This window comes from Arvicola amphibius, chromosome 2, assembly GCF_903992535.2.
Source record: "Arvicola amphibius chromosome 2, mArvAmp1.2, whole genome shotgun sequence".
NCBI classification, from domain to species: Eukaryota; Metazoa; Chordata; class Mammalia; order Rodentia; family Cricetidae; genus Arvicola; species Arvicola amphibius.
Genome location: NC_052048.2, coordinates 31,907,346 through 31,929,020, shown reverse-complemented (window position 1 = coordinate 31,929,020; position 21,675 = coordinate 31,907,346). Strand labels below are relative to the sequence as shown.

The following is a 21,675-nucleotide window of genomic DNA, read 5'->3' as shown; positions in this document are numbered from 1 at the left end:
GTAAGACAGTTTTTAAATTAGTGATCCTTGCGGGAGGGCCCAGCTCATTGAGAGTGGTGCCATCCCTGGGATGGCGGTTCTGGGTTCAACAAGAAAACAAGATGAGCAAGCCAGTAAGCAACACTCCTCCATGGCCGCTGCATTAGATCCTGCCTTCGGGCTCCTACCCTGCTTGAGCTCCTGGTCTCATTGCTTTTGCTGAACTGTTATATGGACCTGTGAGTGAAATAAACTTCCCTCTCCAGGTTGCTTTTGGTCATGGTGTTTCATCACAGCAACAGAAACCCCAACAAGGCAGTAAGTTAAGTTTAAGGTATGATTAGGGTTAGCATTTGTTTTACGTTTAATGTTTCCATTTAGTATATCCTTACGTTCCAAGTTATAGTTAAGATTAACAATATAATTATGGTTAATTTTATGTATAGTAATCTGACTAAGGTTATATTTATGACTATGGTGATGTAGGTGTGTCTTCTATCCATCTGATGATTTCATTGGTTAGTTAATAAAGAAACTGCCTTGGCCAGCCCTTAGGTGGGTGGAGTAGACAGAACAGGAAGAAGGAAATGAGGTAGATGGATCAGTCAGATGCCACGCCTCTCCTAAGTGAGAAAGATGCCATGCCTGTCCTCTCTGGGCCAGATGCGATATAGCCAACCACCAGGTCAGACGTGCTGAATCTTTCCCAGTAAGACACCACTTGTGGTGTTAAACAGATTATTAGATATGGGTTAGTCAAGATGTGAGTAAGATGCTGAAACTAATGGGCCAGGCAGTGTCTAAATGAATACAGTTTGTGTGTTGTTATTTTGGGGCATAAGCTAGCCAGGCAGCAGGGAGCAGGGCAGCGGGAATGTGGCCCACAGCTCCCCACTACACTATGGTTTAGGATAATGGTTAAGGTTAAGATTAGACTTAGCAATAGGGTTAGTCTTGGGGTAGGGTTAGAATTTTGTGAGGGCTAGGGATGGTGTTAGGGTTAGAATTAGGGTTCTGTTTAGGGCTTATGGTTAGTCTTAGCATTATGTTTAGAGTTTAGGATTATGTTTTAAGGTTAACACCATATCTAACTATAACTGTAACCTAGATTCTAACCCCTAACTCCTAACTCTTAACCTAATACTGAGCCTTAAACCCGAGCATAACCATAATCCTAGCCCTAATTATAACTATTTTTTTGAGATAGCATATCATTATGTAACCCTATGGGACTGGAACTTTTTATGTAGAGAAGTTAGACCTCAAACTCAGAGATAATCTGTCTACCTCTGCTTCTTAAGTATTAGGACTAAAGGGTTTTTCTTGAGACAGGGTTTTTTTTTTTTGTGTGTGTGTGTATGTAGTCCTTGCTGTCTTGGAACTTGCTCTGTAGATCAGGATGGCCTCAGAAATCTATGTGACTCTGCCTCCCAAGTGCTGGGATTAAAGGTATATGCCACCATGATTCAGCTCCTATAGTGGATCTTAAGCCTACCCTAAGTCTAATCCTAATTAAATCATCATCGGCAACACTCACCCTAATACTAATACCGTAACTCTAACTCTAGTTCACAATTAATTATAACACTAAATCCTAACCATAACCCTTTTATTAATTGCCTTTGAGATAATTATTATCATAACATTAGAAAATTAATAAAACACTTACCTTAACCCTAAACTCAACAATATCACTGTGGTCGTTTAAATGGAGACAGCCCCCCACAGACTCATATGAATGTTGGGCCATAGGGAGGGGTAATATTAGGAGGTGTGACCTTGTTGGAGTAGATGTGGCATTGTTGGAGGAGATGTGTCACTAAGTAGTGGGCTTTAATGTCTCAGAAACTCAAGCCTGGCCAGTGTGTCACTGTTACTTCCTACTACCTGGGGATACAGATATAGAATTCTGAGCTCCTTCTGCCGCACCATATCTACCTGTATGCCACCATGCTTCCCACCATGACAGTAACAGACTGAACCTCTGAAACTCCTAGCCAGCCCTAATTAAATGTTTTCTTCACAGCAATAGAAACCCTAACTAAGCACTCACTAATGGAACACTAATGTTAGTCTTAACCCTAATGCCAAACCAACCCTAATTGTAAACTTAACACTACTTCTGATCCTAACAATAATATCAACTGTAACCCCTAACTATAATGCCTATCTGTAATACTTGCTTCATCTCTAACCCTAAAACGAATAAGAAGAATACTGCAGTAACCTGACCCTAACCCAAGCAGAACTCTAGTACTAGCCCTAAGCCTAAGCTTCATCTTAATGCTATTCCTAACAATTGTGGAAAGATGCTTAAATAAAATCCCAAACTAGCTCAGAATTGAGAAATAGATGGTTATTTATTTAGAGGTAAACTCACAAATCAGATTCCTCTGCTTGAAAGGAGAACATAAACCGAATCCAGCAACCAGAAAAAGAGAGCTGATGCATCCTCCACAGCGGCTTATATAGTATAAGAGGCCACGCCCCAGTGGGCGGGTAACCACTGGCTGTAAGACTTCCTACAGCAAACAATCACACTGTGACCATCACAGCCATGCTAAGGTAACCCTGGCCTTCACTCCAGCTATAGTGGCTCACTGCAGATGATGCTAGGGAGATGCTGTTAACCCTAACTTTAGTAGTAACCTCACCCCTCACCCTTTTTTCCATTTCCTACTTTAGAGTAGCTCCATTGGGATATAATTTGTATAATAAAATTACTCCCTTTCCAATACACATTTCGAGAGCTGGAGAGACAGCTCAGAGATTAAGAGTACTGACTGCTCTGCCAGAGGTCCTGAGTTCAATTCCCAGCAACTGTCTGTAATGAGATCTGGCACTATCTCTTGGAAAGCATATATATATATATATATATATATATATGTATGTATATGTATATATATAATAAATTAACAGAAAAACAATGCACATTTTGAGACTCTTTAGCGTTTTGAGAGTTGAACACCATTACCACACTCTAACATTTTTTTTTTACCTCAAAAAGGAGCCCCTTACCCCTTATGTCCAGTAGCAGTCAACTCTCAATTCCCATCTTCCCTCAAGCCCTGGCGACCACCAACCTACTTCTCTCTGGGTTGTTCCATCCTGGACATTTCATATAAATAGAACCATATAATCTGTGCTCATATGTGACTGGCTTCTTGCAGTCAATGTCTTCTAGGTCAACTCATGTCCTATCATATATCAGCACTTTATTCCTTTTGGGTGAATAACAGGCCATAGTGTGCTTTCACGTTTTGTCCATCCATCCATCCATCCATCCATCCATCCATCCATCCATCCGTTGATGGACACTTAGGTTCCTTCTGCTTTCTTGGGTATTGTGGATTAACGTTATAGTGGACATTCTTGCACACAATTTTACCTGAGCATGTTTTTATTTGTCTTAGTTTTCTACCAAAGAGAAATCTTTAATGAGGTGAACACAAAGCAAAATCCAAAAGGAAAAACATGCTGCACAGGGGAACTGATATGATCTAGAGTAACCAATCACTATGTACCAGGTACTATTATCATTTCTGGCAAGAAAAATATCTTCTTTTATTTGTGAAAGAAAGCTCAGAGAAGCTAAGTAACGTGTTCATGGGCACACCAAAAGGAAAGATATGGGGTTATTGCCCGGGCAAGAACAGCTCACAAAGGGGAGTCTGTATTCACCAAAAGCGCTAGTGGGTAGCCAGAGGAGTTCGGATTTCTACCTTCCCTGTTTTATTGCCTGTGGAAAGTGGCCTTGAATCTGACCTGAAGTTAAAAATTTAAGCGGAGCCACACTCTGAATTGAAACCAAGTGGGTCAGCAGCTGTACCACATTTGAAGGTCACTGAGTCTCTGGGTCTGTCACACACCATTTGCATTTTCAGCAAAGTCGCTAAACGGCAGGGAAGTTGTCCTCCGTCCACCTTCTTGCCCTTCTTCCTCCCACCTGGTAGGCCACAGGATAGCGCTGGGCCCACTAATAACCACCCATCTTTTTCGCACCACTGGAGTTGTCTCTGGACAAACACACAACACTCATTTCAACTACTCAGGAGCTCTAACTCCAGATTCCTCTTAGAGGCTGCGCTTCAAGTCACGTGCGGGCTCCACCACGTGATGAGGACCACGTGATCCCACAACGCCGGGTGGGCAGTGCGGTAGAGTCTCCGGTAGTGACTTTCGTACTTGCTGAGTGGCAGTGTCATTGTGGTGAGGACGGCGGCCCGGGAAGGCAGGGCTGGAGCCTCTTCCGCCCCAGACTCAGTGCTGCTTCTCGTCCTTCCCGCCGCAGATGAACCGGACGAGCCCCGACTCGGAGCGGCCTCCGGCGTCCGAGCCCGTGTGGGAGAGGCCCTGGTCGGTGGAGGAGATCCGCCGCAGCAGCCAGAACTGGTCGCTGGCGGCCGACGCCGGCGTGAGCGCAGGGCCCTGGGCCCGGGGAGGGTCAGAGCTGCGGTTACCCTGCAGCCTAGGGGAGGGACACCTTCCTACGCTCAAGGCGCAATTCCAGACACCCGGGAGGGACTGCCCTGCCCAGCACTCTGCCGCGCAGACGCGGGTTTCCTTCCGTGCTGAGACTTTCCAACCTTGCCCTCCACACCAACCTGCTGTCCAGTACTGTCTCTGCTCTGTTCAAGGATTGCTGTCTCTGCGGAGGCGCTTCTGTATTGGAACTGGGTTAAATGGGGCAGCAGATATTCTTGAGTAGGACTCCACACTTCGGAACGCGAGAGCTCAGAACTTTCAGTTTCACAGTTCCGTACAAGTAGGATTTGGGGTGTTTTGTTATGCTGCACTTGCAATGTGGTCTCTGGAGAGTGAGAACCGAACAGGGCTATAAATCCCTCTAGAAATGTGATAACAAGTGTTTGGGGGCTGGATGCGCTTACCTGATGAGCTTTCTTAAAGCTTTTCCCTGCCACTGGACTCCAGATCAGAAGTAGCATCCCTTCTCCATAGCACCTGGAGAAAAGGAAAGGGATCTTTGTTTTGCCCCACATGTAATGTTGATACTTCTGTGTGTTCCTTTTCAAAACAGCTACTGCAGTTTCTACAGGAATTTTCGCAGCAGACTATCTCCAGGACCCATGAAATCAAGAAACAGGTGGATGGATTAATTCAGGAGACCAAAGCGACACATTGTCGTCTGCATAATGTCTTCAATGACTTCCTTATGCTCTCTAATACCCAGTTCATTGAGAACGTGAGTTCTTTCAGTACATCTTATGTAACAAATAATCCCTTTCGGAGAGTAAGAGCTAATGTAATTTGAGATGATAACTAGGTTCTCTTCTAAGTTTCGGTGGATAGCTTGGTTCTTGATAGCTGAAGCTCCTTTCTCTAGAATCAGTGTCTTATATTAGTAAAGTTTTTGGCCTTTCTAAGCCGAAAAAAAAAAAAAACCATAAAACAAAAATACTAACGGTAAGGTTTGCCTCACTCAGTTTTTCTGTTTTAGCTTTGAGGGTGATGAACAGTTGGGCTGAATTGTGTGTCTCTGGGTGAGACCAGCCATGTACCTGACTGTTTGAGCATCACTGAATTGTGTGTCTCTGGGTGAGACCAGCCATGTACCTGACTGTTTGAGCATCACTGAATTGTGTGTCTCTGGGTGAGACCAGCCATGTACCTGACTGTTTGAGCATCACTGAATTGTGTGTCTCTGGGTGAGACCAGCCATGTACCTGACTGTTTGAGCATCACTGAATTGTGTGTCTCTGGGTGAGACCAGCCATGTACCTGACTGTTTGAGCATCACTGAATTGTGTGTCTCTGGGTGAGACCAGCCATGTACCTGACTGTTTGAGCATCACTGAATTGTGTGTCTCTGGGTGAGACCAGCCATGTACCTGACTGTTGGAGCATCACTTCTGGCTTCAGTTACTGATTGGGTCCTTTATGTTTTGATCAGTTTTGTAAGCGGAGGCAGATGTTTACTATGTATTTTGTCCACGACAGTTTTCTTACCACGGCTGAATCTGTGACAGAGAATCAGCAGTCAGCATTGGCTGTGCTTTAACCAAAACACATGTGAGTTTTGTTCTCATAGTGCGTTTCTGCGAGCTGCTAGGCGTACACAGGTTTAGTAAAGCTCTGATAGAAAAGAAACACATCTTCCTGGAGCCGGTCGAGCAAAGGGAAGGCTGCTAGGAGAATGGGGGTCGGGGGAGCTTAGTTCACATGATCAAAGAATGTCTTTCCGAATTCATTTGTGAAAAGGCATTTTCTGGGGTGGGGAGAGGCTTTGTTTTTTTGTTTTTGTTTTTCTTTTGTTTGTTTTTTGCTCACTGGTCTGGAACTTGCTATGTAGACCAAGTGTCCCTTGAACTCACCTTGAAATTCTCACCTCTGCATCTCGAGTACTGGGATTACAGGTGTACAGCCCTACACCCAGCAGTGAGGAGAGAATTACTGAAGTAGGCCGTATCCTGAAGTTGTTAGCTGTAAAGTACTAAACGTAATTTCCAAAATGGTTAAGATCATAAAGCCCATGATCTAGGATTGTGAAAATGTCAGGGTGCCATGTGGGCTGTCGCTGTGGCATGTTGGCATAATTTCGGAGCTCTAACTGAAGTGACGTACCTCATGTTCCATCGTGTTTGAGACATGGGGTATGGTGAGGGCTCTTTGTTTATTACTGCATGTGCCGGACTAGCTGGTTCCTTGGGCTGACTGCCCTACCAATTATTTTCTTTACTGGCAAAGGGAAACATTGATTTTTTTTTGAAACTTAACTTGTATTCAAGTAAACCCAATACAGACTGAATTTACCTCATCTGTCTGGGCTTCTTGGGACTAGAAGTTGTTCATATTTCAGGTGTTTAAGATGCGCAGACCTTCCCGGTTCAGCATCCCTAAACTGAAACAACCCCATGTCTAAAACGTTTTTGAATTTCATGTCAGTACTCAGAAGGTTTTGGATTGGCCTGCTCAAGCCGAAGACATTTCTTTTGTGCACAGAACCGGCCTGGTCGGCCTGAGCATTTGTCCGTCTGGAAGGGTCAGTTGGGGATGACTGGAGCGCCACCGCTGTTTGTCAGGCTGTGCTGGATGTTCTTCTCGTGCTGCTCTCATAGTGGACCTCTCCTGCTCCATCAGAGTCTCGGCTCCTCTTGCACTTAACATTGCCGTGTAGATCAGGGAGCAGCAGGAAGTCTTCTTCTGTACTTGATGTGCCTGTGCCAGCATGGTCCCAGGACACACTTTTTCATAAGCTTTGCTTTCCAATCACAAAGTTTTCTTAGACTTTTCTACAGCCTAGGTTTTGTGAAATTTTTTTGTTAATTGTTCTTCTTGTCTACTTTTGTGGACTGTGGATTCTGTATTTCCATCCATCTCTTTCTCCTTATGGTAAGTCCTTATTCCTCTCCCCTTCCAGACTGCGATCAGCTTTCTTCCTGAGTGCGTTGGTGCCGTACCAAATGGATCTGCTTCCAAGACCTTGTGTAATACCACATGGTACAGCTTCTTCCCGTTTGTGGGAGCAGCTGAGGATGTTCAGAGAATAGATAGTGCTTAAGAAAACTGAAAAAAAATCAGCCTGACAAAAATATCTGTTGCATTTGCTGCTTTCCTATGTGTTTTCTTCAAACTCTGACATTGGTTCTAGTCTTCACACTAGGATGCTGCTGTCATTTAGGTTTGTGGAAATTCTTTTGTAAGATTATTTAAAGTCAGTTGGGTTTTGTTAGTCTCAGAGGCAGCCCCATAATTCCAAACTGCATTCTAGAATCAGTGCAATCTAGGGCAATAGACAGTCAGGGCTTTTGAGGGCAGTAGAAGCTGTGTAGAACCATGATTAGTAAGGAGAGGGAGTCCTGAACGAGAAGAGCTCCTTAGGGCTGGCCTGAGTTTCAGTGTCTAATCAGAAAGAGACTCAGTTTTTAAGGCAGCCCCCCCTTTTTTTGAGACAGAGTTCCCAGGCTGACCTCAGATTCAGCAGTCGTAGTTAATAGCTTTAGTTTGTTAAAAGATCATAAGGAAATTTTAAAAGCCAATTGTTAAAGAATTTTTAGCTTTCTGGAAAAAAATTTAAAAAAACAATTGATTTTTCTCAGGATTATTCTGTCAGTTATCAAAACCATGTTTCCATCATTTTCTCTTCCCCCTTTATTTTTTAAGAAACAGATGTTATTACTAAGCTGTCAAGAGAATTGACAATTTAGGGTTAAAGTTCAGAATCTTAATGGCTGTAACACTCTGCACATGATGCCCCCTCCACCATCCTGCTGTTTTAAAGATTTTACTTTCTATAAAGTAGCCTTGGAGCTCCCGAGTGTCTTGCTTTTGTCTAGATTGCTCTGTATGCCCTTTGATTTCGTCTGTCTGTCTGTCTGTCTGTCAGATTAACCCTAAGCCTCTATACCAGGTAGTACCTCTTGTAAAGAACTCACGAAACATCCCATGTCTTTTTAATACTCCACTATTATTATTTAATACTCCACTATTATTATTTAATGCTCCACTATTATCATTGTTTAATTTTTTTAAGACAGTGTCTCACCATTTAGCCTGGTTGTCTGGAACGTGATATACAGACTGGGCTGGCCTTGAACTCATGGAAATCCGCTTGTTTCTGCCTCTTGAGTTCTGGGATTAAAAGGATAGGCTACCATACCCGGTCCGCATGTCATTTATTAGCAGTCTAACAGTCTTAATTTTTTAAAAAAATTTCTTTGTATATTTGCATTGTATGTGGTGCTGTGTTGTATGGCATTTTCATGTAAGTACACATTATTTCTTAACAATGCTATTTTTAAAGTTACATAACAAGCCTTAGTATCTAGCTAAACATATTCATGGGTCCTTAACAATTCTAGTCGGCACCTGTCCGAATGCCTCATGAAGCACAGCTGGGAGGTCAGCCTGGGAAGGAATTCCAGCGATTGCCTGCTGCTTCTCAGCACTTCCACTCTCCATGACTAGTGGGCTTCAGGTCTTCCTAAACTGCTTGCTGTTTTAGATGTCACATTGGTCTCACCAGCCCCAGGATGCTGACATCTTGAGGGATGGATTCTAGTGATAGGTGGGTGGGGGCAGGAGCCAGGTATTGACAGTTTAGACTTTAGTCAGAAACCCGGCCTTTTCTGCTTAGAGGTCCTGCCATACAAATTTGAAACAATTACAGTAGCTACCCTATCTTAAAATCTCCACTTAAAGGTTCATCTACTTGGTTAGGGATTTAGCTCAGTGGTAGAGTACTTGCCTACCAAGTGCAAGGCCCTGGATTTGATCTCAACTCCAGAAAAAAAAAGATTCAAGTACATTTTTTTGTTCTCATATTGGAGGTGTTTGGTAAGATTTGGTGTAGGACAGTTAGCAGGAAAAGTAAGAATAAGGAAAGTCATCTGAATAGCGGAGACTACTGGGGAAGCTGGGAACAATGTTCTAGGTCTGCTCTCATGCAGACATCAGTCTTAAAACAATAAAAACCAAAAAAGAAGCCTACAGCGTATAAACTTCTGGTGAATGTTATTTTGTATTTTTCTTTAGTTTGGATGTTACACTCTGTGTGTGCACGCGTGCATGCATGTGCACATGCAAGCATTTGTAACCTACATATTAATATTAAAATCATTTTGCACATCTTTGAGACTTTTTATGTACTTAAGTTTTTTTTCTTTTTTTTTGAGACAATGTTTCATGTAGCCTAGGCTGGCACCAAACTCCCTATGTTGTCAAGGATGAGTTTCAACTCATGCTTCTGCAGTCTCCCAGTGCTGGGATTAGAGGCCACCTGTCTTATGAACGTATTCTCACACCCGTTATGTGATTATATCAATGTAACATTCTGCTATCAGTTTTTTATTAAATGTTTCATTTGTTTAGGAAAGAACAGAGAATAACCACACATGGTTAGAATGTGCAGCACCAAGAACTAATTACCATATTTTAATATTTTTCCATATTTGCTTCACAGGAACCAATCACCTCTTTCCCTATCTCCATTTCTTCCTCTCAACTGTAATCTTTTTGGGGAAGGATACTTGTATCTCTGCATTTTTATTTTTTTGTTTCCTGAGAGTATGTATTTATGGTTATGTGTGTGTGCACATAAGGATAGTTTTTGTTGTATAGCTTTTTTCCTCATTGACTTATGTGCAGGTTTATGTGAACATAAACTTAGTTTTCCATGAAATTTTCTTTGTTCTTTACTCTATGCTATTAAATATCATAATCTAATATACTTACTAGGGAAAGTTACTTTAACAGCTCTGTTTTATCATACGAGATCTTGTTGCCTAAGCTAGCCATGAATTCACTGTCTTCTGCTGAAAGTGGGGCTGTAAGCATGTACCACCATGGCCAACTACTCATAACTTCTTTATATTCAGAAATGGTCTTTAGACTTTCCTCTATGAATTGACAATTCTGACCAAGGTTGAGAATAGCCCTAACCTATGGGTATAAACATTTAGAAGATATTTTAACAGTGTGTCATTTTAGCAAAAACAGTAGTAGTTCAAACTTGATGGCCTCTGACCTCCCAAGCATGGGCTTTTGAGATCTGGTTTACAGAACGTGTCATTAATTTATTCTTGTGGAGCAGGTCTCAGATCCAATTAGAAAGCAATTGGCCATCACCAGAACAGTTATGCCACTCAGGTTGGTACTGTTTACACAGTGTCTGCCTCTGGGGAAGACATTGCTTACTGTTTGTTTCCAAGATATTACTTGCATAGTATCTTCCAGGTCTATGAAAGTTATCCAGCAAAGAGGACATTCCAGCCTCTTTCCAGTCAGATTTCTCTATGTACCACAACCAAAGTGTTGTGTCCTCAGCAATAGGGTCCTCTCGTCTAGTTCTCATGGGCACAGGTTGATTATTCTTGATCCAACATGAAATGAAATGAAGTGAAATCTGGAACTTTGTGTGCTTCAGCTTTAGATTTTGTATTTTCTAATTAGGGATATTTGTAAAGTCTTTGCAGATATTCGAAAAACCTCAAATTTAAAAACTTCAGATAAGCAGTATTAAGCTTGTATTATCTTAACAATTTTTAAGTGACTTGGGGAGTTTCTTTTCAAAAGTGCAGCTCAGTGTGTTTACATGTAACCATAAACCTTTGAAACCCTGTAGTCCGATTGCAGAACGTTTTCATTGTCCTCTTATATAAGTTAGGGTTCTCTAAAGGAACAGAACTGATAGGGTGAACATGTTTATTAAAAGAGGACTTATTAGATTGGTTTGCAGGATGTCATCTAGCTAGTCCCAGGAGAGACTTGAGAGTGCAGTAGCTGTTCAGTCCAGGAGCGTGACTGACTATCCCAGCAGTCCTCATCTGGTGCTGGAGGCCTGGAGTATTGCTGGAGAGCCGCTCATCTTCAGTCCCCTAGAGTCCTGAAGAAATTGTTTCTAACACTAGCAAGACAGTGCCTTAGCAACAGGATAGATGAACTTGCTAGCTAGAGTGAGGACATGTGGGCAAAAGCAAAGTTTCCTTCTTCCATGTTCTTTTATGTGGGCTGCCCCCAGAAAGTATGGTCCAGATTCTGGGTGGTCTTCCTGCTTTAAATAATAAGACAAATTCCTCACTGGATTGCCCAGCAGCTTGAGTTTTAGTTGATGTCCAATATTTAGTTGACAATATTAACCATAATACCCACTTACTGATTGTTTTTTATAACAAACATGTTATACTCCAGTTGTTAAAAAAAAAATTGCAGTGATTTTCCAGAATGACAGACTTGTCTTGTAAAAGAAGTTCTTCCTTGGCTGTTGTTGGTGATTTTGCTCTTTTTTTTTTTTTGATTTATATGAGGTAAGTATAAAAAAAGTTTTCAACCATTTTAAGCAATAAAATAAAAGTAAATTTTACCTTTGTCATATTTTTTATTCCACTTGTTATGGTATTTATCTAGTTGGTAAGTTTTACCAGTTGATGCTGGCAATGGGCTTGGATGAAGGTACCTGTATTGTGGCCCTGTTAGAATTATGCATTAGGTTAAGTTAAAAAAAAAAAAGTGTACCAATTGTGATCATAGTAGTTTCAGAAATCTTTGATTAGTCACGTTTCTTAGTCATTCATGTCTCTGTCTAAAATTTAACTTTAGGTGAATTAACTGTTGTTCTTAGTTATTCATCCATGACCCTTTGGTAGTGGTCCCAGTTGTTTTTCTGAAAAGCCATTTTCCTCTTTTTAGGTGGTGCTGGGTGGTGGTGGCGCACATCTTTAATCCCAGCACTCAGGAGGCAGAGGCAGGTGGATCTCTGTGAGTTCAAGGCCAGCATGGTCTACAAGAGCTAGTTCCAGGACAGGCTCCAAAGCTAAACAGAGAAATTCTGTCATGAAAAACAAAAACAACAACAAAAATTCTTCTTTGTGTTGAACTTTCACATGTGATTCCATTCTATGCTTAACTATGTAAAATGAATTTGCTTCCTTACTTAGCGGGTATACGATGAAGAGGTGGAGGAGCAGGTACTCAAGACCGAGGCAGAAAAATCGGAGCAGGTACTTGTGTTCAGTCCTTCTTTCCTTGAATCACTGACTGTGAGAAGCGATAGAGGGTGAGGTGGACCAGGACCATTCTTGAATCACTAACCGAGAAGTGTTAGGGGGTGATGTGGACCAGGACCATTCTTGACTCACTGACTGTGAGAAGCGATAGGGGGTGATGTGGACTGGGACCATGCTCCTTTGGCAGTGGGCCAATAGAACTCTTGCATTTTTTTCTGAAGCTTAGCCTGTTAATCTATAGATGAAATTCTGACTTCTGGCATAGAGCAGAGCAGAGGGCACAGACTAAACAGCACAGGATTGTAGGCCACAGCCTCCTTCTGCTTCCTCCCTTTTCTCTCCCTGTCTTCCTCTCCTCCTTTTCCTCTTCCTACCCTTTAAAGATCTAGAAGTCTCTCTTTTCAAAGTTCACACAGAAATAAGTCACATGCACTGGATGAAAACAGGGAGGTTTCCTAAGGTTTGTGCTTTGGGAAATGAATGTAACAGGAGTGAGATCTGTGAAGACCCAGTTTTCCCAGCCTTTTGTGACTTTTAATCTTGTTTTTTTCAGATCAGAATTAGATAGTAAGGTAAATAGAGGTTTGGTGCATACACATTTGAGGACCCCATGGGCACTGTAAGGTGTGTCGGGACAGCGTGGACTGTACAGTGAACAGTTGTGGACTCTTCACAGAAATGTAGGAACTGGTGACTTAGCACACTTGCTCTCAAGTGGTTTCCTTGTCTCTTGAGGCCATAGGTGGTTGTTGATTTGATCTGCATTTCATGGCTGGTGTTTTGGAAGTTCACACAAGAAGACATTTATTGTTAAACTAGCTGGGGAAACCTTCAAGGATGAGATTTTATACAGATGAAAAAAGAATGGTCAAGTAAAAGTCAGTGGGTAGGCCATGCCAACAAGAGAAAGCCATGTGCTAAGGTTGTTGCTTTGTTCTGGTTTAGTACCAGGGATTGCACGTAGGGCCTCATGCACATTGTGCATGTTTCCTACAACTGAGCTTCATCACCATGGACTGGGTTTGTGGGACTTGTGGAGGTTAGAAAAGAGAAGGAAAGGAAGGAAGTCGCTGAGGGCTGTGTGCTTTGGAAAGTGGCCAAGGGATCAAGGAACTGCAGCTCTTACCTTTTATTCTGGGACTTGCCATGTGACCTGTGCGTACACATCCTTGCTTAGCCCACACCTCAGAAGGAGATTCTGGGCCATACTTTCATGTGCTCTGGTTAGTATTCCCTCCTCTTATTCAGACAAGCATGGCATTTGAGTATGTTTATTGTGGTAGTCACTTTCAGTCAGGTCTGACTTCCTCAGAAAAAGCTAAGTCAGTTGGAAAGGTTAATATTTTACCAGAACCATTAAGAAGCGAAGCTGTTAGATTGGCATATTAGAAACCAGCTGTGGCTCTTCCTGTTCCTGGCATTTTTAGGAAAGTGAATTTTATTTTTAATAGTACTCAATGCATTTGCTACTCAGCAAAACGCAGTAAGTAGTGTGGTTATATCAAGGCAGCATTACATTTAAAAGTGGTTAGTAGGTAGTGAGATGTTTGCTGAGCACCACGGGACTAGAGAAATAATTTATTGGCAGAGTGTTTGCCTAACACACGCCAGACCCCAGGTTCTATCTCCATTAGCCTAAAGATCTGTAAAACAGCAGACTTTTTCTTCTTTCTTTCTTTCTTTCTTTCTTTCTTTCTTTCTTTCTTTCTTTCTTTCTTTTTTTTCAAAAGTGTTTTCATAGTCTCAGTTTTGGTTTCTAATTTAAATGTTCCTCTGATTTTCTAAACGGAAAATTTGGAATTCTAGAGTTTAATTGGTTTGATGGATGTCTAGAAAGCAACAAAACTGAGATTTAAAGCTTGTATATTTACTCCAAAGTCTGTATCAGAAAGTGACTATTAACATTTTGAGTTAAAAGTTTTGGAGGAGGGCATGACTTTAGGGTTGGTGTATGGGAGACACACTGAAGAACATTCTGTTTGTAGGAGAAGACTCGGGAACAGAAAGAGGTAGACCTGATTCCTAAAGTCCGGGAGGCTGTGAACTATGGGCTACAGGTCTTGGATAGTGCGTTTGAGCAACTTGACATAAAAGCAGGGAACTCGGACTCTGAAGAAGATGATGCTAATGAGCGGGTGGAACTGATCCTTGAACCAAAGGTAAAGGCATTCAGTTACAATGTTATGTCTTGACTGTTTTCCCAGGCATGGGGTGTGTAAGGCATTGGCATTCCCAAATTGACCCCTTACTTGTCACACTGAGTGTTTCAGTGGTACAAGGCAGGTGGAAGCTGCAGGGCAAACCTCCTCCTCTTTAGGGTGTTTGGTATAGTCTGTGGCAGAGGAGGCTTGACATGAGCAGCCATCCCCAGAACCCTGAGACAAAACTGACTTACAGCTGAGAAGTAAGTTAAGGTGAAGGATGAGATTTTTAATTGGAATTGGTTAGTTTTTAAATTTTATTTTATTATTATTTTTGTTTTGTTTTATTTTTCAAGATAGGGTTTCTCTGTGTAACAATCCTGACTGTTCTGGAACTCACTCTGTAGAATTTGTAGCCTCAAATTCATAGAGATCTGCCTGCTTCTGCTTCCACAATGCTGGGAATAAAGGTGCATGCCACCACTGCTTAGCCAAACTTAGGGTTTTTTTTTTTTTTTTTGGATTTTTGAGACAGGGTTTCTCTGTAGCTTTTTGGAGCCTGTCCTGGAACTAGCTCTTGTAGACCAGGCTGGTCTCGAACTCACAGAGATCCGCCTGCCTCTCCCTCCCGAGTGCTGGGATTAAAGGCGTGCGCCACTGCCGCCCGGCCCAAACTTAGTTTTTTAATACTTAAACTTTTTCATTGATGTGTTTGTATGGGGGCGTGCATGTCCTGTGAAACAGGACCGAGAGAGGACAACTCTAGTGTCGGTTCTCTCCTGATTTTACACAGGTCCTGAGGATTGAACTCTAGCCTGCAGGCCTTTACCCACCTAACCATCTGTGGCTCATTTTTATTTTAAAATGAAGTTTCATTTGTTTTTAATTTTTGGTAAAAGAAACATATTTGTCTTGTACATGTTTTGAAATATCCATTTGTTGTAGAATGACTTATTCAAACTTGTGTATATCTTGTGTATTTGTTCATGGTGAGAATACTTAAAAATTTTCAATGATTAAGAAATACAATGAATTTTGTTAACTATAGTCAACATGTTGTATTGTTGTCTCTTGATCATATTTCCTCTAACTGAAGGGTTTTTTTTTGTTCTGTTTGAGATTGTAATTTAATTACAATGTTTCTCTTTTTCTTTTCCTTCTTATACTTCTCTCCTCTTTCCTTCAAATTCATGGTCTCTATTTTCATTGTTTTAACTATTTATTTGTGTGTGTGTATTTGTTGTTGTGTTTGGTTTTTTGAGACAGGGTTTCTCTGTATCTTTGGAGCCTGTCCTGGAACTAGCTCTTGTAGACCAGGCTGGCCTTGAACTTACAGAGATACACCTGCCTCCTCTTTCTGAGTTCTGGGTGCTGGAATTAAAGGCATGTGCCACCACTGCCCAGCTATGTGTATATATATATATTTTTTAATGTTTCAGTGCTCTGTCTGCATGTATATCTGCATGCCAGAAGAGGGCATCCAATCCCATTACAGATGGTTGTGAGCCACCATGTGGTGGCTGGGAATTGAGCTCAGGACCTCTGCAAGAGCTATCAGTGCTTTTAACCACTGAGCCATTTCTCCAGCCCCTGTTTTCATGGTTAATATATACCTATTTATAACCTGTTAATTCTACATGTTATTACTTGTATGTGTGTTTTCAGGGATGGTCTTTTGGCATTAGTGTGCTCTTCCCTGGGGAGGACCACCTCCCTCCCCCAGCTTTTCTCCGTTGCTTGCAGTTCTTTGTGTACGGTTCAGCCTTGGGGGCTTTTCCCGGTGCAGTTTGCCACGTTCGTCGGTGTTGGTGTCATTCTTGTTTAGCTCATGTTTGGGCCACCTGAAGTTTTGTCCCCATTGACCAACCTCTTTCCCTTTTGTTCCTAGTCTTTGGATTGGGGCTAGATGAATAGGGAAGCTCCCGAGGAGCAGATATTCTGGGCTTAGGAAGACTTGAGAAAGGCATTTGGATTGTTTGTTGCTTGGAGTGTTAGCAGGTAAAGCCACCAGGAACTTCCTGTACAAGCTTCCTCTTAGAAGTTAGCAGTGGGTCTGGGGAAGCTAATGACATGAAGTGTAAGAATTCTTCCTGATCCCCAGGAGCGAGGCTGTGGCCACGGCTTAATGTCTCAGAGGGACAGCCAGCCTTTCGTAGGTGGAATGCTTTCTTGGCTCTGAAGTTTGACTTAACCTTGTGTTGCGGGTGGGTGGTATGGATTCCTTTGTTGCCTCTATTGCTTTGTCGCCTGGCTTTACTGTATCAGTGTCACTTTGTAGATTCTATCGTGTCGTCAGCGGGGAGCAGGGGTGACAGTATATATTCCTCTGTTTCTTAAGCTACTGTTTTCTCCCAAACAGAGATCCTCCTCAGTCTTTGAACTACTTACTTTGCTATGCTAACTAGAGATAATTTGGTTAGTGCCATTGGCTCACACTTCCTTTGCTTTATGGATACCTAGCCAGCCTTCTTTTTGCTCTGCTGATGGCTAAGAAATCCCTCCCAGTTCCCATTGTACCTTGTCTTCTTCCCTCTGCTCCATTCAGTCTGGATTTGTCTACTATTGTCTCAGCATCTGATAACATTTGGGTTATTTCCTTGTTTCTCTCCAAATTTTGGGCTATTATCAATGATTCTCAAAATAAATATGTTTTTATATGTATGGTAATATTTAAGCTGTATTGGTCAGCCAAAGAATTAAAGAATTTTAAAGATAGAGTCACACTTTGTTGTCTTGGCTGGCCTAGAACTTGCAGATAATTTCAGTAATTTCAGTAAGTGTTGTATGTTTACAAAGGGAGGCCCACCAGTACTGGGCTTTCTGTTTGTTTGCATTTGTTAAAGTAAGGGGAGGCAGGTGTTATCATGGCTTTCAGGCTTCTGGATTTCCATCCTTAGGCCTCCTCTGGAACATTTTATTGGGAGGTATATTCCTTGATTTGGTTACTGCTATAAACCTTTCACAGGCATTGCTAGTGTTGTTATTGTTGAGGTATTTGGGGTGGAAGTCAGCTTTGCCTTGTTATCTTTACCTAGGACTTAATGTTTTAAAAATCAAATGTTTAACCTTGCTGTGTTTCTTATTTTCTACTCTTTTTTTTTATTACGTTAGCTTGTTTGAGATAGTCAGATGCAAGAGAATGTCTAGTAGCTCTTGCCTTCATTTTCACCCCATGTGTTTAATGGCTGTGCCCTTTCCTTCCTTGAAGGATCTCTACATTGACCGCCCTTTACCCTATCTCATTGGGTCAAAGCTCTTCATGGAACAGGAAGATGTAGGGCTTGGAGAGCTGTCCAGTGAAGGTACTCTTTCTCACCAATATTTTTGTCGTGTTTAACGTATCTTTTATGTTAAAATAATTTCAACTTTATATTACTACACGAGCAGTGGAGAGAGCAGTAGACCCTCACTCAGGCTTGCCGGCTAATGCTTTACTTGGTGCTTTCATTCTCTGTCTGAATATCATAATCTTTCTAACCCTCTGTTACCCTAATGTTCTCTGTATATTTTCTAAGAACAAGGACATTTTCTTAACACAACCACACTGTAAAGTGGTCAATTTCAAGAAATTTTGCTGTTACTCAGTCTTTGGTTATATTCACATTTTGTCTCTTGTTCCATTTCTGTCACCTTCTCTGGTCTAAGACTTAAAACATTTAGTTGTTAAGTTGCTCTAGTCACCTTTTTATTTTAATTTCATTTAATTTTTTTGTTTATTCAGTTTCTGTATGTATGTGTGTGTGGACAACCTAGGGAGTCAATCCTCTGTTCTGTCATGTGAATTCCAGAGACAAACTCCAGTCGTCAGGACTGGTGGCAATGGCCTTCACCTGTTGTCACTAGTCGACTTTTAGTCTGATACAATTCCTTCACTTTTTTATAACCTTGACATTCATGTAGATCGAGCCTAAGTTATGAGTTTTTTTTAATGCATGGGAAGTACTTTAAAATTGTATTATTAACAAAGATGGTTTCATTCTATTAAGTGGCATCAGCTTCATCTAAGTCTCTTTGAAGCTGTTGTGCCTGGCATCTTTGAGAAGGAACTACAGGGATTTTCTGATAACTTGGTGTTGATGTTTACACTTCTTCCCGACAGAAGGCTCTGTAGGCAGCGGCCGGGGAAGTATTGTGGACAGCGAAGAAGAGAAAGAAGAGGAGGTGAGGACATGGTATAACCAGGTCACCGCAACAGGAATCTTACGATGTGTGGAGAAGGCTGGGCATGTAACATGCTTCAGAATTAGTGAACACTTCATAAAACTGAAGGGTCAGAAGCTGAAGTGTTTTCTTAGGGTTGAATTTTTTTTTTGTAATTTGTACAGAGAGAAGTAAGGGAAACTGCTTTGATCTCTTACCATTACCCACCTGCCCTCCTTTCTTTCACATCCCATTATATTTTGCAGAGAGAACAGCTTCGACACTGTGCAATAGCCTCTGCCTGAAACTTAGTCTTGGAATATGTCCTTCTTGAATAATCCTAGAAAAAGAAAATCTGCAATGAGCAACTCTTTAAAAAGTTATTATTGTTATTACTAGTATGTATGAACAACTTTAAAAGATTGATTATCATCATTATTATAGTCATTGGTGTGTGTGTGTGTGTGTGTGCACGCACACACGCGCACACACATTTGAGTGTGTGTATGTGCAGGTGCTTGTGGAGACCAGAAGAGGATGTCAGATCTCCTGGACCTGGAGTTACAGGCAGTTGTGAGCTGCCTGATATAGGTGCTGAGACCCAAACTCTAGTCCCTTGCAAGAGCAGCATACTGTCTTTACCGCTGAGCCACCTCTGGATCCCTTGAATACTTTTTTTTAAAGCCTTCTAATCAAAGCATCTAGTGTCTTAAGGTCCACAGAGTAAAATCATAAGAGTCTGGGGCTCTGAGTTGTTCCTTCAGACAATGAGTATGAGATTCTAAAAGGAAACCATTTTGTACCCGATTTTCATTCCTCAGTTGTCCTCTCACCCACCCCCTTCCTGCATTTCTCATCCAGCCCTGCAAATGGAAATCCTAGCAATAGAAATAATCTTGTTGTTACTTTGCTATAGATAATTATCCGCTGAGTCCTTTGCTTTTAGCTGTCAGTGTAGCTCTTTATCAAATCAGTGTAGTAAATGCTGATGTTCAGTTCTTGAGCTTAATGAAGTGGTTATCCTACTAGAGGGAATGCAGAGATTGTAGTCCAAAATGTAAAGCAACCCAAACCATCCTTCTGATTTCATTAAATGATTTTTCTTAAATCAGAAGGTTAGAATTGGGAAATACAAATGATATAATGAGTCATTAGAGCTATTTAAATGAAACATAAAAATTATGGCAGCTAGATAGCTCTTGCAGTATTGCCAGTCATTCATCTTGTCTGCTACTTACGCTGGCTGAGTCTATGAGTATAAGAGCTTTTCCTCTTCCTCACACAGTCAGCTTACCTCAGAGACTGACGTGATCTTTTCTGTATTAACAGCAAAACATTTTTACCCACAGGAATCAGATGAAGATTTTGCCAGCCGTAGTGACAACGATCAAAACCAGGTAAAGCTCACATATTGAAATGAGTTCATTTTAAAGCTTTAACTGAAGTATAACATGTATACTAAACTTCCTTGGCACTAGGGCTTGAACCTATGCTCCCAGGTGGGATTGGCAGGCTCTGTACTGTATTTGTACTCCAAGTCTTCTAAATGACATTTGGATGCTGTAGTGAGGACTTTTCATGTCACTGCTAGTTTTCTCTTAAGTATGTCATAGGCTTGCCACCTCCTTTGGGTATTACCTTTTCCAAATTTTACTCCTTTTTAATAGCTCCTTTTAATGATCACTTCCTGACCTTGTTAGGACTAATTTACATTCCCCTGATAATGAATATTTTCAAAATTATTGTACTTTGCTTTGGTATTTTTGATCCTGTATTCATATTTTAAAAAGTAAAGGCAGGCAAATCTCTGAGTTTGAGGCAAGCCTGATCTACAGAGCAGGTTTTAGGTCAGCCAGGACACTACACAGAGAAACCCTGTCTTGAAAAACCAAAAGCCAAAAAAAAGTAAATCCTCTTTCTTCCCTCCCTCCCTCCTTCCCTTCCTCCCTTCTCCCTTCCCCCCTCCCCTTCCCCCTTCCCTCCCCTCCCGTCCTACTTTCCCTCCCTTCCCCTCCACTTCCCTTCCCTTCCTTTCTTTCTGAGATAGTTTTTTCTGTGTAGGCTTGGATGTCCTAGAACTCACTCTGTATACCAGGCTGTCCTTGAACTTACAGAGATCCACCTGCCTCTACCTGCTTGGATTAAAGGGATGTGCCACCACCACCCAGCTAGTTTCTAACAATAAGTTGCATTGAGTATGTGTTCCTAGTGTGGTTACCTTTTTAATAAGGGGAAAGGTTAGAAATTGGCCGTGTCTCCTTTTTAGTTTTGTGACTTGAATCTTGTGATTCTGCTTTACATTCTCAGCATAACACACAGATGAGTGATGAAGAAGAAGATGATGATGGTGACCTTTTTGCTGACTCTGAGAAGGAGGGGGATGATATTGAGGACATTGAGGGAAATGCCAAGTCTGTAAGTATCGTTATCCCTTGATGAGGTCTTAGAAGTGGTGTTTTCGCCATTTGTATTTGTGGTCGTCTCATCTTACATCATACCTGTAATTTGTGTGTAGCCAGAAGTAAATGGTGGATGACTTTTTCGCTTACTCTCCCTCTTATTTAGAGTCAGGGTCTCTCACTGAACCTATGGCTTACCAATTCAGATGAATTAGCTGGCCAAAAAGCCCCAGGGATACTCCTGTCTTTGTTTCCCCAGATCTGGGATTACAGGCACACATTGCCACTTCCAGCTTTTGATGTGAGTGCTGAGGATCTGAACTCTGATTCTCACGCTTGTTCAGAAAGCATTGTACTGACTGAGCTATCTCTACAGCTTCCATATCTCTAATTGGATTTTTTTCCCTTAAAAGATTTGTCTTATTTTTTAAATGTGTTTTTTGGTGTATCCATGTAACTGTATTTGCACGTGTGTGTGGGTTCCTGGGGAGACCAGAAGAGGTTTTTGATTTCTTGGAACTGGAGTTACACTGACATAGGTCCTGAGAACCAACT

At 41.6% G+C, this 21,675-nt stretch overlaps 1 protein-coding gene across 10 annotated transcripts in view; it reads left to right on the top strand.

Moving 5' to 3' along the window:
* The first annotated feature begins 4,102 nt into the window (after positions 1 to 4,102).
* Positions 4,103 to 21,675, top strand: part of Washc2c (WASH complex subunit 2C) — a 62,266-nt gene continuing 44,693 nt past the window's right edge. For 8 of the 10 annotated variants that reach the window (XM_038318117.1, XM_038318114.1, XM_038318112.1 and 5 more), the window contains exons 1-8: positions 4,112 to 4,393; positions 5,018 to 5,182; positions 12,372 to 12,434; positions 14,426 to 14,599; positions 17,790 to 17,883; positions 18,681 to 18,742; positions 20,071 to 20,118; positions 21,029 to 21,136. In XM_038318117.1, coding sequence (XP_038174045.1) covers positions 4,271 to 4,393; positions 5,018 to 5,182; positions 12,372 to 12,434; positions 14,426 to 14,599; positions 17,790 to 17,883; positions 18,681 to 18,742; positions 20,071 to 20,118; positions 21,029 to 21,136 — 837 coding nt within the window. In that variant the 5' untranslated portion in view covers positions 4,112 to 4,270. Of the gene's footprint in view, positions 4,394 to 5,017; positions 5,183 to 12,371; positions 12,435 to 14,425; positions 14,600 to 17,789; positions 17,884 to 18,680; positions 18,743 to 20,070; positions 20,119 to 21,028; positions 21,137 to 21,675 lie in introns of those variants that run through there. The other 2 variants (XM_038318109.1, XM_042054444.1) reach the window with 2 other exon arrangements.